The sequence below is a fragment of the Triturus cristatus genome, chromosome 1_2, assembly GCF_964204655.1.
Source record: "Triturus cristatus chromosome 1_2, aTriCri1.1, whole genome shotgun sequence".
NCBI classification, from domain to species: Eukaryota; Metazoa; Chordata; class Amphibia; order Caudata; family Salamandridae; genus Triturus; species Triturus cristatus.
The window spans coordinates 370,872,371-370,890,359 of NC_140580.1; the positions used below are offsets into that span (position 1 = coordinate 370,872,371).

The 17,989-nt window shown below is 46.3% G+C and overlaps 1 protein-coding gene across 3 annotated transcripts in view; it reads left to right on the forward strand.

The window, feature by feature from the left end:
• PHYHIPL (phytanoyl-CoA 2-hydroxylase interacting protein like) overlaps nt 1-17,989 on the forward strand; it is a 427,793-nt gene that overhangs the window by 264,569 nt on the left and 145,235 nt on the right. For all 3 annotated transcript variants that reach the window (XM_085604812.1, XM_085604804.1, XM_085604821.1), the window contains exon 4: nt 3,578-3,695. In XM_085604812.1, the coding sequence (XP_085460938.1) occupies nt 3,578-3,695 (118 nt within the window). The remainder of the gene's footprint in view (nt 1-3,577; nt 3,696-17,989) is intronic.

Here is a 17,989-nt window from a genome sequence, read left to right on the forward strand (position 1 = left end):
GAGCGGTGTAGGGCGCCTTTAAATAGACACTGTGGGTATTTTAAAAGAACAGAAGGAAAAACAAGGTTTTAACGCCAGGGTGGTTTTTAAACAAACAAGCCTGGTCTCTTTGGCTTTTTTAAGGACATGCCATTGTCCTACTTACATGCTGGAAGGATCGCGATCACCAAATGAAGTACCTTCTGGTGGCTGGTCGGAACCTAATTGCGGTTTGACAGAGCCCGGTCTTTTTAAAGTGCAAGTAGGCATGCTTGATAGGAAACAGGTGCGGCTGGAAACACTAGACCTTGAAAGTTTAAAGATGGCCGCCGGTAAATGGACCCAAAACAGGATTCATTTTGATCCACTCCCTATTGGAATGATTAACAGTGAATCGGTTTTATAGCTCTGTCTTAAACTGGACGGGTGTGCATACCTTCTCGAGTTCCTCGTGTTTTCCTGGCGTCACTGTATACCGCTTGGTTCGGTCTCTCTCTCTTTTTCTTCTGCCTTAGCGCAGCTTGCGCTGCTCCAGGTTCTGTCCCTCTCAGTATCCGATGGTGTTTCTATCCTTCTTCTCCAGGGTTTGCCTGTCGTCCGTTTTGCTCTTTGTTCCTGCAGGATATCTGATCCTGGGCGTTTTGCCTTCCCTCTTCAGCCTCTGGATCGCCAGACCGACATTTGTCATGCCATTTGCGGCGTTGTCTTGGTGTTGACACCTTGTTATCCGCCGTTTCGGCCTGGGCCTAGCCAAGGGGGCTAGGTTATTCCTGGTGCTCTCCTGCGTTCCGGTTGTCGGCTTTTGGTCTGTACTACATGTGTCTCTTTATCTTCTGGCCGGTCCCACTTCTCTTCGAGGGCCGGGTGGTGCTACTGGGGTGGTCCTTCTCTAGGGCTTGTTCTGGGGTTCCCTTGCCTCTGCTTTCGTCTTGCGCTCGGCTTGTTATGGACACGCTACTTCATAGCATTTGCCAGCTGTCTGCTGCGCACGCCTGGTAGTTCTGGTCCACATCTGAGGGCCTCGGCGTGTAATCGTGTGCTCCTGTCCCTTGCTTTGCTGGAGCTTGCGCGTCTGTGTCTTCCTTCTCACGTCTGCGCTTATCGGCTGTGGAGCCGTTCCTGCCTTGCTCCCTGCCTCGGGACGGACACTCGTTCAGCTGTCCCTTTTGCTGTGTGTGTTCTCCTGGGGTGGGCTCTGCCTCCGTTCCTCCTCTTCTCCTTGGATTTGCGGGTGGTTCTTTTCTTCCTTTGGTACTCGCTGGGTGCTGATTGTCCCTCCGGGTTTTCAAGCGGACGCCCTTTGCTCCTCGGGTAGGCTTGTGGTGTCCTGGCCTTCCCTTCTCCTTGTTCTTGCTTACTTCTGCTTGGAGGGGACTGGGCCATCCTTCCTGTCCCCATAACACATCCCCTGTTGGGGCCCTGTGTTCTTCCAAGCTGGTGAGGTTCTCTCGCACCCCTCCTCCCCTCTGGGTATGGCTGTGGTATCTATTCTACGTTAAGGAATCTGCGGCTAGTAGTCTCTATCAGATGTACAAGTTACTTACCTTCGGTAACGATGTATCTGGAAGAGACGATTCTAGCTGCAGATTCCTTCACGGCTCGCCCTTCATCCCCGTTCTGCGAGTACTCTTCAGCTTGGTCTTCTGCACTCGCCTCCCTCCGGGTAGCATTTGTCTTCTGCGGGTGCTCTCTTTCTCTTCCTCCCTGGCGGGATGCTTTGTTCTGTTTACTTGTTCCACTCCTTCCTTTCTGGTAATTGGTCGGTACGTTCATATATTCTGTTGTATCCCTGCACCCTGGTGCTTCCAGTGTGGGGCCTACTCATATTTTCCCCCTTTTGTTTCGTTGCTTGGGGTTTCTGACTCCTTTGGGTTGGGGTCTCTTGGCTGTGCCTCAGCCCTTAGCTTTTTACAGGGGATACGACACTCCTTGCTGGTGTTGTGTTGGGGTGATTTGTCGTTCCTCATCTGTTCTGGCCTTGTTGCCCTTCACTGTTCTAGATTGTGGTTGCAGACTTTCTGTTTTCTGCCCCGACATTTTTCACATGTTTTTCTGTCTCCAGCGGGATATCGCCTTCGCTTTGCAGGGTTGCTTCTCAGAGCCGTGTTCTGCTCCTTCCTTTCCATGACTTTCAGTAATGCAGTGCTTGGCACTGTCCATAATGGTGCTGTTCCTCACCATTTGCTTCTTCCCTTTTTGTTTCACAGATTTTTTGCACACTACCCATACTCTCACAGTTTTGTTTGTGATGGCTCTGCGTTGTGGCGCGGAAAAGTTCTCTGAATGAAAACTGACATCAGCGCGCCGGGTTGGGACTTATGTGACCTCGGGCGGGGTCGCGTGGTACCGCCCCGGCGCACAGAGATGCTGTGGCAAAAGATTTTCCGGATCTAGTCTCATGCCTGGGGATAATTCTACGTTAAGGAATCTGCGGCTAGAATCGTCTCTACCAGATACATCGTTACCGAAGGTAAGTAACTTGTACTTCAAGTAAGAAGGTAAAACTGTTGATTGGGACAAACTGGCATAACTTATCCAACTCTCACTCCATTGTGGACAGCAACAAAGATTCCTAGGTCCCATTCTATCTACCCGTGAGGATAATGTTGACTTTAAGGTTTCCGTTCATTTCTGTGTAAGTTTTTTGTCATTTCTTAAAATTTCATAATTCTTGATACCTGCACCATTTTTTGTCGGTTTGTAATGATTTTAATCATTAATTCATTTTCGCTACATTTATTTGGGAGTTTTATCTATGTCACTTGCCTTTAATGTTGTTGTTTTACTCTGCCAAGCAGAAACATGCATTTTCTCCGAACGAAACCCAGGGTGAGAGTAGATTTTCTCACGAAAGGTCAGCAATAGCTCGCACCCAGGTAGGACCCACCACCCTCACGAATAAACCACTTTCATACAAAAGGCATTAATGTTTCTATATGAATATGCAGTCACATCTAATCAAGGTCGTTGGGATTTAAAATTCAGGGCTGACTATGTAGATAAGCTCCAATTAGGTTAATTGTATGTAAATTTATCTTAGTAGACATCTTGAAAATGTGCCTCTTCTGTATTTCAACTTCTTGGCTCAGATTTACAAACATTGGCGCAGCACAGCGGTGAATGAAAACCAACAGTGCTCGTTGAACGAATGGTAAAAATGTGCACAGTGCCATGTTAATTAAGACTCGCATGCTGATTCTCTCTTCAGCCGAATCGGGCATTGTGCTTTTGGAAAGGTGGCAAGCTGTGCCATTTGAAAAGAGAGCTTTACTTCATAAACGCCAGACAAGGACGTACGAATATGACGGTAGCATTTTTTTTACCATTGCTATGCTTACATGATGCACAAGCCAAATGCTGGTATCCGACTGAGAGAAAAAAAACTCGGTGCCCCCTGACAATGAGGGGAATTTTTTTTGTTGTTATCCTTAAACTCTCAAATGCCCATTTTACCCTTGAGGAAATAGTCAGCAAAAATCTAACATTCATACTAGAATGTCTCAGAAGTAAACATCTTAAATATGCTCCAGCGGTTTTCTTATTAAATGCGTAAATGTTTAATTAACCTAACTATTTGTTCCTATGTTTTGTTTAACAGATTACTCTAAAGTGCATCTAACGCAGTTGATGGAAAAAGCAGAAGCAATTGCAGGCCGGATGCTTAAATTCTCCGTATTTTATCGTAATCAGCACAAGGAGTACTTTGATTATACTCGGTAAGCAAACCTATTTCTCGAAAATGTCACGTTATGGTGCTGCCAAAGCAAACCATTTTAATCACATTGTGGAATCTACAGCAGTGTATTAGTTACAAGTCATCTAGGTGTTATTTATTTATTAAGCATATTTCTGAACGATATTTCTATCCTGAAGTGGTAATCCCACATTTAAATCTAATCCTTCTCGGTGTAGATTTGCTAAGACTATTTGTTCCCACTAGGTAATGTTGACTGAGGCCACCCAACATCTCAGAGACAAAATGGTGAGGTGTTTTTACACAAATGATATTTTTCTCCTTCTTGTAATATTGTCTCTTTTAAAAAATTCTGTAGATTTACAGTTTTGAAGGAGCTCGCAATGCGTGACCCCTTAGTCGCCACGACCTCCTCATCTCCCCATTCAACATACCCCCATTTTTATTTTGCCAGTTCTTAAATCATAAAAGCTGTTTCTCAACTTACAACGTTGGATGTTGTAACCCCTATTCTCCTTTGGAAGTTTACGTTTAATGGAAGAGAGAAGAACTGCACACACATATCACAAGCTACTTGTCACAGTTCTCAACTCGTTCACCTCCTATTAGAATCGTTATACATTTGTGAATTGGCATTTTAGTTCTACCCTCATGGTCCATAATCTTCACTTTCTCTTGTCGTGGAATACTTGCCTGTCTGTTTATCCTCTGCCTTTCGTGTATCAGCTCACTGACCCCACTCCTTTCGTATCTTGACCATTGCTCCTTGCTACATTGATGATATGAGACCATCCTAAACTCATGATACCGAAACCTAAATAAGCCCTTTGTGTGATTTCCCTTCAGTGGGCACTGCTGTTCCATATGCATCTGTGTCCAATATAGCTCTGCGACCTTTGATATGAACACCTGGTTCAGCGTCTATTCAGGCACTTAATGGATGTGTGCATTTGCAGTCTCAGACACTGACATGGAACTAATTGGTAGGGATATGGAGGGGAGGCGAACAAGGAAGTGGGCACCACCCCTGACTTCCATTTCCTTCCTGTCACGCCAGCACCCCTGCAAGACCTTCAGCCATTGGGTCGCTATTAGCCCATGAAGTTGTTTTTATGTCAGCAAAAGCTTTCTGATTGGTTGAAAATTATCTATTGTGAACTTACAGTGGTCTTAAAGCCCATCTATTGCTTAACATTTGTTGGCATTTTGGTCCCTCTCATTTGTTTGCTTTTTATTTATTAGCTTGTGTTGGCTTTCTTTCCTCTTCTTGGGTTGATCCCTTGTCTGAAGCATAGTGTCTCTGCTTTTGCCCTTCAACTGCTTACTTTTGGGCTCTACTTTGTTTCCTTTTTGGTTAGGTGGTTCAGCGCTTGCATATGATTTCCAGCTGTCTCCCTTGTGAACTTCTGCTCCCCCCCCTCATGATCCATTTTCTTCTCTTACCCGTGGGCTTCTCCCTGCCTCCTCCATGCTGCGCTCGGCCTCCAGTGCTTCCCCGAGTTGCCTCATCACTTGTGTGCTTTTCCTTCGAGTGTTGCTTTCCTCTACCCCCTGCCCCTTCCACTTTTCGGCCCCTTGCCACCTGCTCCCCCATTGCTACGCCCTCCCACCTGCTTCTCACTGATGCTAGATGTGTGCAAGCCAACAAATTAACAGGAAGAACCAAGCCAGTATTGAGCCAAGGGCTGGCACTGGCTCTAAGAATCTTGCATGAACCTAGCCCTGAAACTATTTGGCTTGTAAATCATGCAACTCACATCACATTAGAATCTGAAAAGTATTTATTGAAATTGAGTGTTTTAAAACCTGAACTGAAAAACATTCCTGCCCCAGCCATGATAACAATGCTATTAATGAAGCAAAAGGCAAATCAGTTGTAAGGTATAGCCTAAATGTTTCTTAGATTCTTATTATAAATGGAACAGTTTAATAGACTATTAAATCAAACATGTATTTTTTGTAGCATTCACATCCTGAACTTGAGGATTTGCCCAAGTGATAATGAACAAAAAGCAGGCTCTGTCAAATAAGACATTTGCCTAGGATCGCACAATTTGCTCAAGCAGGGATTGATCCAGATTTTCCATTTACACCGTGCAATTCAGCCACTACTATGGTTTCTCTTTCTGACATCAAAGATTAAACCTCTGTCCTTAATTCTTGGAGGATGTAATTTAGTGTGGGTGACCAGCAGAATCCACATTTTATTTTAGGGAGTTGTACAAATCGCAAACCTTGCCCAAGGACATACCAGCATTTCACATTAGATACAGTCTGCATAACAGTTTTATTTTTTTGCACAGGGTCATTTGTTGGGATGCAATCCTGGTTCTTGATAGTTTGCAGATGTAGCCTCTAGGCCACTTCGCCTCCAGTGCTTCCCACTGCTGCCCCCCCCCCCCCCCCCCCTGCCTGTCTGCCTCTCGATGAGGCTCCTCCCACCCTGCCGTCTCTCACTGCTGCCCCTCCCACGCTGCCGCCTCTCACTGCTGCCCCTCCTGCCTTTCACTACTGCCCCCTCCCATCCTCCCGCCTCTCACTGCTGCCGCCTCCCTACCACTGCCTCTCAATGCTGCCCCCTCCCACCCGCTCTCCTCTCACTGCTGCCCCCTCCCATCCGCCCATCTCTCACTTCTGCCCTCTCCCACCCGTCCACCTCTCACTTCTGCCCCCTCCCTCCTCTCACTGCTGCACCTTCCCACCGTCCCACCTCTCAAGGCTGCCCCCTCCCACCCACCCACCCACTTCTCATTGCTGCCCCCTCCCACCCACCCACTTCTCATTGCTGCCCCCTCCCACCCACCCACTTCTCATTGCTGCCCCCCCACCCACCCGCTTCTCACTGCTGACCCCTCCCACCCGCCCGCTTCTCACTGCTGCCCCCTCCCACCCGCCCGCTTCTCACTGCTGACCCCTCCCACCTGCATGCTTCTCACTGCTGACCCCTCTCACCTACCTGCTTCTCACTGCTGCCTCCTCCCACCCGCCCGCTTCTCACTGCTGCCTCTTGCTCAGTTGCAACTGCTGCATCTCCCACTCAACAGCTCCACATTGCGGTCTCATCCTACACGCCACTCTCTATTGCTGCCTCCTCATGCCTCTTTTTAGCCCAGAACCAGGCATCATATTGCTGCTAGCACGTTCTGCTTTAAAAGCGCCTATGCGCTTCTTTTTTTTTTTTGCTTTGTTAAATATTTCTTTATTTACTGACCCATCTCAGATCCATCTCTGGACAGTGAGCACCAGCACTTCTATTTTTCCTTTTAAAGCACTGATAGTAAATGGTGTTGTGATTTGGTTGCATCCTCTGCACCATTTTTGCAAGCTGCCAAACACTTTTATGATTGTTTACAGTGCAACTTCTTTCACTGCTCATGTGCACATGCGCAGTGAGAAGAGTTGCAGCTCTATCTGCACTCGCAGTCAGTACGTGGAAGAACAAGGACTAGAATCGGTTGTGATGGACTGATGGACTCACTCCAGTTTACAGTGCTTAATTTTACAGTGCTTGAAAGACCGACTGTCCCGCTTTGCACTGCTCTGCTGATCGTGGTGAGTTGAGTGTTGCAAGTGTTGGCGAGCAAGATGGGCCAGTGAGTCAACACTAACTCTGACTGTACAGTAAATATCATGATTTCCAATCCTGGCAGAGTTAAATCAGCATTCCTTCCTTCCTCCCGAGGTCGGTAAATGAAGTACTGTTAAATTGGGTAATAGTGACCTTTGATATTTGCAGCTCTTACAGACTGCGAAAGTATGGTGTGAAGCTCTGTGTAAAAAAAAAAAAGGTTGTTGTTAACAGTGCTTTATTTTCCCAACTTGGATAGTTTATAGCAGATGGTAGCGAGGACTAAGGTTGGGGGCTGCAAGTAGAAGAGAGATCTAGGCCCTAGTGCCATCAAATGAAATAGTTTAATTCTCCAAGAACTGGAAGTATTAAGATGGCTTACAGAGTGAGCTGTACAGGGTATAAACCCATAACTTTACTGAAAGTTGGACACAAGCAGGGATATCGCAAGATGGATCTCCTCAGACTGGTGGGGTTACAAGGAGATTCATTCCCGGACAGTTCCAGTTTTGGTCACTTTGATTACACACCATTGACTTGAGGAAAAAGCAAATGTTTGTGAAAGCAGTGCTACACGCCTAGCAGATGAGTTCAGGGGAGCTGCACATGAAGTCTTTGATGGTCCTCAGACTTCCAACAGGAGGCAAGCACACACAAACCCTTGGAGAAATTGGAAAGTAGGACTCCAGAAAGCAAAGTCCAGTTCTTTCTCTGCTCACAGACAGAAGCCGTAACTGCAGGCCAACCCAACAAAGCAACACAGCCAAGGGGAAGTACTCCTCCTGACAGCTCTACAGCTCTTTATCTTGGCAGAGTCCTCAGTTCAGAAGTGATCTATAAAAGTGGGGTTACAGGGCCAAAGCTTATACTACATTTTGCCTTTAAATTAGGCTCACTTCAAAGGATAGTCTTTGTAGTACACAGATCATATTGCTATATGATGTTTCTTGCACGATTTACATGCCAAACAGTTTCATGGCTGTGCACAGGCTCTTCGAGCCAAGCCAGAGCATTGGCTCAGCTAAGCTTCTACTAAATATTACGTAGAGGCACGTGTTCTCATTTGATCACATTTTCAGCAATAGAAGGTAAGTTGTGATCAAACATGACAGTGATGCCTGGATAATCTTCAGAAATCTAATACATAGAGAACTGTGCTGAAAGCACAAGGCCTTGTTACCATTTTTTAGGAAGTTTCCTTAGAAATGGTGAACTACAGTCCTAAGGAGGGCAGGGCTTCACTGTCAAACCATGAAAGTATTGTAATATTTCCTTAATGTCTCTTCAGAATCTTTGGATTTTAAATCGATTTATGTGGAAATAGTGGTATCAATATGCCATTTGTAACCATATTTCAGCATTATGCAGGTTTTGAAGGGGGGATGGAACACTCCCTTCAATAACCCTTCTAGAGGAGCTTAGGTTTGCTTGCTTTCCTCGCTCTGTTAAACTCAAGACAGGAATTTATGCCCCATCGCTTTCAAAGTTTACCAGCCACCACTGGGCGAGTGCACCTATATCTTTAAATAATAGCTCCTCACAGTGTAAACCATTAGGGACAGGACCCCGTTGAAGAGACTCCCAGCTTTCACCTTCCGCTATCAACTCTCCTCACTAGCCCTTACTACTCAACTACATGAATTCACAATGTAACCACCTGCTTTCATCACCTCCCAAAGTAAGCCCTTCATTCGACTTGTTCTCATCTTGTTTATACTCCTCACCCCCACCTTACATGACAACCTCCCTATCTACATCATTAATCCTGAACACTGTTCAGCCAAGACGCATGCTTTCACTTCCACAGACCAAGATTTTCCCAATCTTTGTTTTATCAATTTAATCCTCTGTTGCAGACTGATACTAGTATTTATTTACAGGTAATTGTGGTGCGTGTCTGTGGGTGTTTTGGCACAGATGCACGGATTATATAGAAATCATAACATTAGATTCGAGAAGCTTGATGCACACTCAGGATAGCCAAATTGGTTTATTTAACAGTGATAAAAGCTAAAAATAATCTCTTTGATTGCATTACAAATCTCTGATATGTAAACGCATGACTGTGCATTGCGATGTGCTGATTTACTCTCCAAATTAGGACTCAATATTCTACATTCGTAATACAGCAGTTAACAAGCATCGGCAAAGAAAATAGGTCTGGTTTTGGCCGCCAACCTTTTGGCAATTTTTGTTCTGTTTTGTGATGGTTTTTTAAAAATGTTATTGTTCCTGAAAGCTGCTTACCAAAAACATTGCTAAAAGGCAAAAGTATTATGTTACTTACCGTGTAAGCATTTGTTGTTGGTATGTAGTGCTGTAGATCCACATGCTATGCATACTCCCCCCACCTAGTGTTGGGTCTGGAGTTGAGCAAGTTGGTTTTTTTCGAAGAGGTTTTGAGCGGCGACTCCTCTTGGTGATGTGCATGGACATTAACTCCTTTGTTAGAATGTTTTCCCGCAGGCGGTTGAGAAAGGAGTGTAAGAAATGTGCAAGAAAAGGGATGTCAATGCTAAATGTAAGTGTATCACACAAGTATGTAATGTAACAACAGCCCCAGGCGTCCGGAAAGGAGGGAGGGTGCATGTGACTCTACAGCCCTACGTGCTACAAACAGACGCTTACAGAGTAACTAACATAATCCGTTCCATGGCTTGTGTGGCTGTAGATACACATGCTCTGCATAGACTGTAAAGTAGTCCCTTCTAAGAAGTGATAGCAAGCCTGTGGGAGCTGAAGTAGTTTGAAAAAGAGTGCGTAGCACTTACTGACCTTCACAGGTTTGTTGGTGTGCTAAAACATCCACACAGTAGTGCTTGGTAAATGTGTGTGGTGTAGACCATGTAGCTGCCTTACAAATGTCAGCTATGGAATATTTCCTAGAAAGGCCATAGTGGCTCCCTTTTTATGAGTGGAATGTGCTCGGAGAGTAACAGATAAAGGTCTTTTGGCCTTAATGTAGCAAGTTTGAATATATTTGGCCATCCATCTTGCTATGTCTGATTTGGAAATTGGGTTGCCTTTATGAGGTGGAGAAATGGTACAAAAAGGTGCTTTGTTTTCCTGAAACATCTAGTTCTATCAGCATGAGTGCTCTTTTCTCATCTAGGGTATGAAGAGCTCTTTCTGCAATGGAATCAGGGTGAGTGAAAAAAATTGGGAGCTCAATGGATTGAGGTGAAACTGTGAGACTATTTTAGGTAGGAGTTTTAGGATTGGTACGAAGAACCAGCTTGTCTTTATGTATTTGGAAGAATGGTTCTTCTAAGGTTAAAGCCTGGAGCTCACGAACACGCCTGAGTGAGGTAATGGCAACTAAGAATGCCACTTTCCATGAAAAAAATTGATGGGGGCATGAGTGAAGAGACTCAAAAGGGGGACCCATGAGTCTGGTCAGACCAATGTTAAGGTTAGAAGAGAGTGCTGGAGAAACCCGAAAAAGGAATGATTCTTTTAAGACCTTCTATGAACGCCTTAATGACTGGGATACTGAATAGTGAGAGATGCTGTCAATTTTGGAGATAGGCAGTCATTACAGCGAGGTATAACCTAATGGAAGTGTATGCTAAATTAGCCTTTTGCAAATAAAGTAGGTAGCAGATCATTTCTTGCACCGAGGATTTTATAGGATCGATTTGTTTGTGCTAGCAGTAGCAAACAAAACGTTTCCATTTTGCAGAATAACATGCTCTAGCTGTGGGTCTGCATGCTTGCTTGAGAAGGTTCATACATTCTTCTGATAAGATAGCCAAACTCTATGACCTCAGGAGCCAAACTGTTAGAGTGAGAGTTTTGGGGTCTGGGTGTCTGATTTGTCCTTGATTCTGAGTGAGAAGGTCGGCCTGCTGGGGAGCTTCTCATGTGGAACTACTGAGAGATCTAGTAGTATTTTGGATCAGGGCTGACGGACCCAAGTAGGAGCTACAAAGATCATGGTGAGAGATGTTGGCCTGAGTCTCCAAACCACATACGGAATGAGAGCGATAGGTGGAAAATCATAAGCAAATATCCCTGATCAACTCAGTCATGGTGCGTTGCCCTTGGACACTGGGTGTGGGTACCTGGAGGGGAAGTTTGGGCATTTTGCTTTTTCGGCTATGGCTAAAAGGTCTATTTGAGGAAACCCCCACATCTGAAAGTAGGGAATGAGGACTTGTGGGGGGAGTTCCTCCTCATGGGCCTTTTGCTGCACCCTGCTGAGCAGGTCTGCAATATCGTTGTTGGTCCCTGGCAGATATTCCGCCAAGAAATGAATGTGGTGGTGAAGAGCCCAGTTCCATATGGTCGTAAACAGTTGTGACAGCTGAGATGACTGTGAACCCCCCCCCTGTTTTTGTAGATAATACATGGCTGTCATATTGTCTGTCCAGACTAGGACAAACTTTTGAGATAGGTGAGGAAGGAAAGCCTTTAGTGCTAGGAAGATCGCCTTAAGCTCCAAGTAGTTGATGTGTAGGGACTGATGTTTGGCCTCCCCCAGACCTTGTACTTTGAGGTTTTGAAGATAGGCAACCTAGCTTGTCTCTGAAGCATCTGTGGTGAGGGACAGTGTCCATAAAAGGGCATCCCTTTAGAAAATTGTTGGTGTTCCACAATTGCAGAGAACGGTGAGTGCAGCAGTCTATCAACACTAGATCTTCAGGGTGACCCTATTATTGAGATCACTGGTGGGCTAGCCATTGCTGTAGGGAATGCATGTGTAACCTCCTGTGGAGAACTAAGGCAATGCAAGAGGCCATTATTCCTAGCAGAAGCATCACAGTCCGTGCTGTGAGAGTTTTGTTTGGTTGGAACTGTGGTAGAGTTACCTGAAAGTTCAGAACTTGAGTGGGATTGGGATAAGCTAATCCTAACTGTGTTTTGAGAGTTGCTCCTAAGTAATATTGAATTTGGAGAGGTTGAAGATGAGACTTAGGGACATTTAGAGTAAACCCTAGTCTGTGAAATAGATCCACTGTCAATTGAGTGTACTGTTGGCGCTGTAGGAGGGTACTGGCTTTAATAAGCCAATCGTCCAGGTATGGTAATACTAACTTTTTTCTTCGTTGATGTTCTGTGACCATTGCTAAACATTTTGTGAAAACTCAAGGTACAGTGGTCCCCCAAACGGAAGAACTTTGTATAGATAATGTTGTCCTGCTATGACAAATCTGAGGTATTTGCGGAGGGCAGGGTGTACTGGTATATGGAAATAGTCATCCTTTAGGTCCAGTGTTCCCATAAAGTCGACCTGTTGGAGAAGTGGAATAACATCCCGTAGGGTCACCATATTGATATGTTTAGATAGGATGTAGTGGTTGAGAGGTCTCAGATCCAAGACTGGTCACAGTGACCCGTCCTTTTTAGGAATGAGAAAGTATAGAGAATATATCCCTGATCCTTGTTTTTGATGTAGGACACATTATATAACCTCTTTGAGAAGAAGGGTATTGACTTGTTGTTGGAGAAGTGTTAAATGATCCTGGGATATTGGGTGGCATGGCAATGAGCTCCGGACAATAGCCATTTTGGATAATAGCTAGTACTCATTGGCCTGTGGTGATGGACTCCCAGACTGGGGGGAAAAAAAATGTAGTTTACCCCCGACAGGTGTGGAGTGGTCAGTGGAAGGATTGGGTATTCACTGCTTTACAGTGAGTGTTGCTCCGTGTGCGGAGGCACCCCTGCTCCTTCCCTTGTTGTTCCCGCCAATGAAGGAACCTTAAAATAGCCCTTAGTGTAGGCAGACTTACCTTGGTTTTCTTGGGAACTGGAGACGTCTGTAGTGGTGGATTTAAATGCACCCCTGTAGCCTGTGCAACTAAAAGACCTTTTAGGAGTTGTTGTTTGTAAAGCTCCCAGGGCCTTAGCTGAGTCAGTGTCTTTTTTCATTTTTTTATGGGTAGTGTCTAAAAATGTGTTCCTTTTCAAAGGCATATTAAGTACTGCCTGCTAGACCTCTGGTTTGAACCCAGAACACCCAAAACATGCATGTCGTATAAGAAGCACACTGGTATTAATACCCCTAGCAGCTATATTCGCCGCATCTAGTGCACATCGGATGGAATTGTTGGTAATTGCCAGACTCTTTACAATTTGTTGACCCCTTTTGCAGTGCTCCTCTGGGAGGTACTGTAAGAGTTTCTCCATCTCCTCCCAATGGTCTCCATCATAGCGGGCCAGAAGGGCTTGTGAATTGGCAATACGCTTACTCTCCTTTTCAGGAGGTGGAGTGTGCCCAGTAGACTGGCTGTTAGCTCTCTTACAAGCAGTAGTTGCAACGATGGAATCCGGTGGAAATTAACTGCTGATAAAGAGTGGGTCTGAAGGAGCTGCCTCATATTTTTTTGTCTACGCGTGGGGTGATAACTCAGGCAAGGACTGCCTCTATAAACATGTCCTTAGCATGTCTCATCATGCCGGGAAGCATAGGCAGATACTGGGCATCCCTTTGTGTGGAAGACGTGGTGTCAAAAGGAAAGTCCTGTTCTAGCTCAACACTACGGAAAGCTGCTTCCCTAGCAGTAACTTGCTGAAAACAAGTGGTATCTTCTGGAGGGGAGGGACGAGTGGGATATAGATCCCGATCCTTGGGTGTAAAGGGATCAGTGTCGTATGCATCCCATGGGTCAGGATCCCCTAGCAGCCCTTGTAATCCCCCATTGTCTCAACCTGGCGACCCTGGAGTTGAAGCATCAAGTGGGTCTGGAGGTGGAGATGTAGGAGGGGATGGAGATGGCGTTGGAGGAGGAGGACGCTTGTGTGGGGAACTGGTGGCTTTATCTGTTATCTTCCTTTTTTGAGGAAGATGACTTTATAGTGCCTCTTGAAAGGACAGCTTCCTCTTTGGTGGTGGAGAAGCAAGTATCTGCCCCGTACCTTCCTGGATTTGAATATACCTTTGGTGAATGTACATTTTTTTCCAAGAACGGGCTCGACCTGAGACATGGAAGCTGACGATGTTTTAGAGGCTGTCGGCTCCGTAAATATCAGTACCGCGGCTTACGTTGTGGAAAAGGTTTTTTTTGGTTGGCACTGAGGGAGATGTAATCGGTTGCTGGCTCGATCTCGAAAGTTGCTCTCAGTCCGAAGAGGTTGATGCCGAAGGCTTGGTATCAATTTTTGGTGCCAGGCCCTAGGGTGGGGCATCCAAAACTGTTTTTAGGATCCGACCATGACCAGAAGGCAGTGGCGGTCCAGCGACCTTTATGTGAGAATGTTTTGAGGCCTGCTTGAGAATTGGAACAGGGTCTGGGGCCATAGCACTCACACATTGACCGGAATGCAGGCTACACATCTCCTATTTATCCCCTGATCAAAGCCGGAGCTTTCATCACCGGAGAACACTCCCCTCTTCGTCTTCTGTAGCTGGCTCCTGGGCGTGCCTCTTTGTGAAAATGTCAGGAGTACCATCTCTGCTATTGCGAGACATTTTCAACCGACGAGCCCTTCGATCCCGTAATGTTTTCTTGGATCGAAAGGACTTTCACCCATCACATTTGGCTTCCCGATGGTCCGGCAAAAGGCATTAGTTGGACACGAGGTGTTGATCGGTGTGTGGATATCTTGTGTGGCAACGTGGGAAAAATCAGCAGGGTGTGCATTCCAACAGAAAGACATCTTCAATGGAAACGAGTGCAGGCGGGAGAAGGCCGAGACAAGCGATGCCCTGAAGTAGGGTCGGTCGAAGGCCGAACCAATGAAATTTGAGAGCAGCGTAGAAGTTAAAAAGAGCAATCGAAAACAATACAGTCAAAGACGGTAAAGAACAGAAGAATCGTACCGAACGGAGTTTATACATGGAGCAGAGGCACACACATCCAAACCAGACGGTGGAGAGAAAACAATCTAACAAAAGAAGTTGATACCCATGCGCAACATCAACGAGATAAGGAGTCACTTGGTCTTGTGACTCAAAAGACTTCTTCGAAAAAAAACAACTTGAACAACTCTGGACCCAACACTAGATGGCAGGAGTATGCAGAGCATGTGTGTAAGACCTGGCATCCTTGGCATGGCTTCCCCGGTCTTTTTGCCTCTACCGCCTGCATTTCTTGACAGTATGCTGGACTTCGTTTTTGCTTGTTTTTGAACTCTTGGCACTTTACCACTGCTGATCAGTGCTAAAGTGCAAGTGCTCCCTGTGTAAATTGTGATTATGTTTGGTTATCCTCGATTGGCATATTTGATTTACTGGTAAGTCCCTAGTAAAGTGTATTGTGTGTGCCCAGGGCCTGTAAATCAAATGCTACTAGTGGGCCTGCAGCACTGGTTGTACAACCAACACGAGTAGCCCTATAAACATGCCGCAGGCCTGCCACTGCAGTGTCTGCAAGTGCAGTTTCAAACTGCCACTTCGACCTGGCAAGTGCACCCACTTGCCAGGCCCAACCCTTCCATTTTATTACATGTAAAGCCCCCCTAAGGCAGGCCCAAAGTTGCATTTTGGGCAGGGTGCAGTGTATGTGAAAGGTAGGACATGTAGTGGTGTGTTTTACATGTCCTGATAGTGAAATACTACTAATTTAGTTTTTCACTATTGCAAGGACTATCTCTCCCACAGGTTATCATTGGAAATGCCTTTTAACATTTTACAAGTGTAACTTTCAATTGGGAAAAGATACAGATTTGGAGTTTGGGTTCCCTAATCGCAGAACTTAAAAAAACATATTTCTCTGAAGGTAGTTTTTAAATTGTATGTTTGAAAATGCCACATTTAGAAAGTGGCCATTTTCTTTCTTTACCATCCGGTGCATCTGCATGTGGAATCCACGCCTGGTTTAGACTGACAGATGGTTTGTTTGTGCATTCAGTCTAGAAAGTCACACAAAGGGAGCTGAGGTGTGCCTTGCATAGCCTGATTGCTCATCACCAGGCTCATGGCCCTTCCTGAGCTACAGTGTTGGGAGGAGTCGTTACTGAAACCTGAATAATGCTGTGCCTATCCTCTCACAATGCTGTCTTCACCCCCTTGTAGTGTGTCTGGAGTCAGAACAGGGCAAACCAGGATAAAGTCTGTAGGAGAGTAGGGTCTGCTATCCTATGGTCACCCCAAATTTTTGCTTTTTGCTTCACTGGTTTTTGACATATTGAGGCTGTGGGCCTGCCAATCAGACCCCCAGCCTGCTGTTCTCTCTACTAAATTAAAACTATGCACCCTAGGTGCATAACCAATTGGAAGTGGATCACCCTGTCAGCCCCTGTACCAGTGTACACTAGGTACCCAGGGCATTGGTGTACCCAAGGCCTGCCAAGGGCTGAAGCATGTATTATGCCACCCCAGGCTTGGCCTAACAATTTGACACAACTGGCTGATCACTCAGCTGGGGTAAGTTGGTGTAATCACCTCTTACTTAGGTGTAGTATACCTATACCTAACCTTAAATGGGACACCTGGTAACCTATAAGTCACTCCTATGGCAGGCCTTAACAATCCTGAAGGCAGAGTGCTTGGTTCCATGTGAGATGGTGCTCTGGCATGAGCTGAGCCTGTCTGCAGTGGTCGGAACAACTTCCTTCTACTGTTTCCAGATATCGTCATACCATATACTCTTAAGTGCATTATGAACCTCGCGGTTAAATGCTATCTTTGGTTTGGCTTTATCAAAACATGTCGAGTAAGGTGTCATACGAATTGGAATACTAACCCCTCGCCAATTCTGGCGACGGGGTTAGCATTCCACCCTTCTAGAGGGACACGACATGTACAGTACCTGAAACCCGGGTAAAATCAGACATAGCCTCAGCTCCACAAAATGGATGCTGCCACCACAGACACAAGTCTGCCCTCCTGCTGCTGGGAGTCCTTCCAGCTTGGGAGGTGTGGACAAAGGGTTTCCTGCCAGGGGAGGTGCGTGCACCACCCCAGACAGGATTTTGTGTATTGGTCAGGTAGGGCTTGAAAGAAACCAGACATGCCTGTGGCTCACAAGGAGCCTCGGTGCATATGCCAGTTCAAACCGGTCCTGGGGCACACCAGTCCCGGGCCTGGGGCGAGCTGGACAAAGGATTGGGGGTGTAACCACCCCCCTTCCTGGTCCCACCCATAGGGAGGGACCTAGCAGGTAGTCCGGCCCCTAGAATCCGCTTAAAGGTAGGAGCTGTGTCCTAAGACTTCAGACATCCTGGAATCAACTTAACACTAAGAAGAAGACGGGAACTTCGACGCTCTGCTGCACAGAGGACTGAAGCCAATCTCCCCTGTGGTCAGGGAGTGACCACCTTGCTAACGCAAGCACCATCCAGCGAATCAACGTCTGCTTTGCCGCCGCCTCCCGCCGGAGCCCGAGCCCAGAGACTGACAAGACCTGGACCTCCAGACCTCTCACCGCCCGATCCACAGTCCCTGAAAAGAGGAGACCCGTGGAGGCACCGAGACACGTGGAGCCAGCCATCTTGGAACGACTACGACAAGCTGACAAGTGCAACAACCGAGGCTCCCTCCAAGTTGTGCTTTGGGATCTGAGAAGCCCAACACCCGAGCAGCATCTGCACCAAAGGTGAGCCCTCCAGCATCTCCACGATCTGCGTGGGGCCCTTCTGCATTTTGCCACTCGACGCGCCTAACCGGTTGCTGGCCCGCTGGCTAGTAGCCATCTTGGCGACGAACTCTACGAAATACACCGCTGGTCTGGTTGCTCCAGACTGGCCCTTGCTCCCCTCCAAAGGAGCAGTCCTTCTGACCTAGCTGGTCAGGACAATCCGCTTATTTCATCTCCTACAACAATTGCTTTTGCCAAGGCTTGTTTGCTTCGATCAAGTCGCCG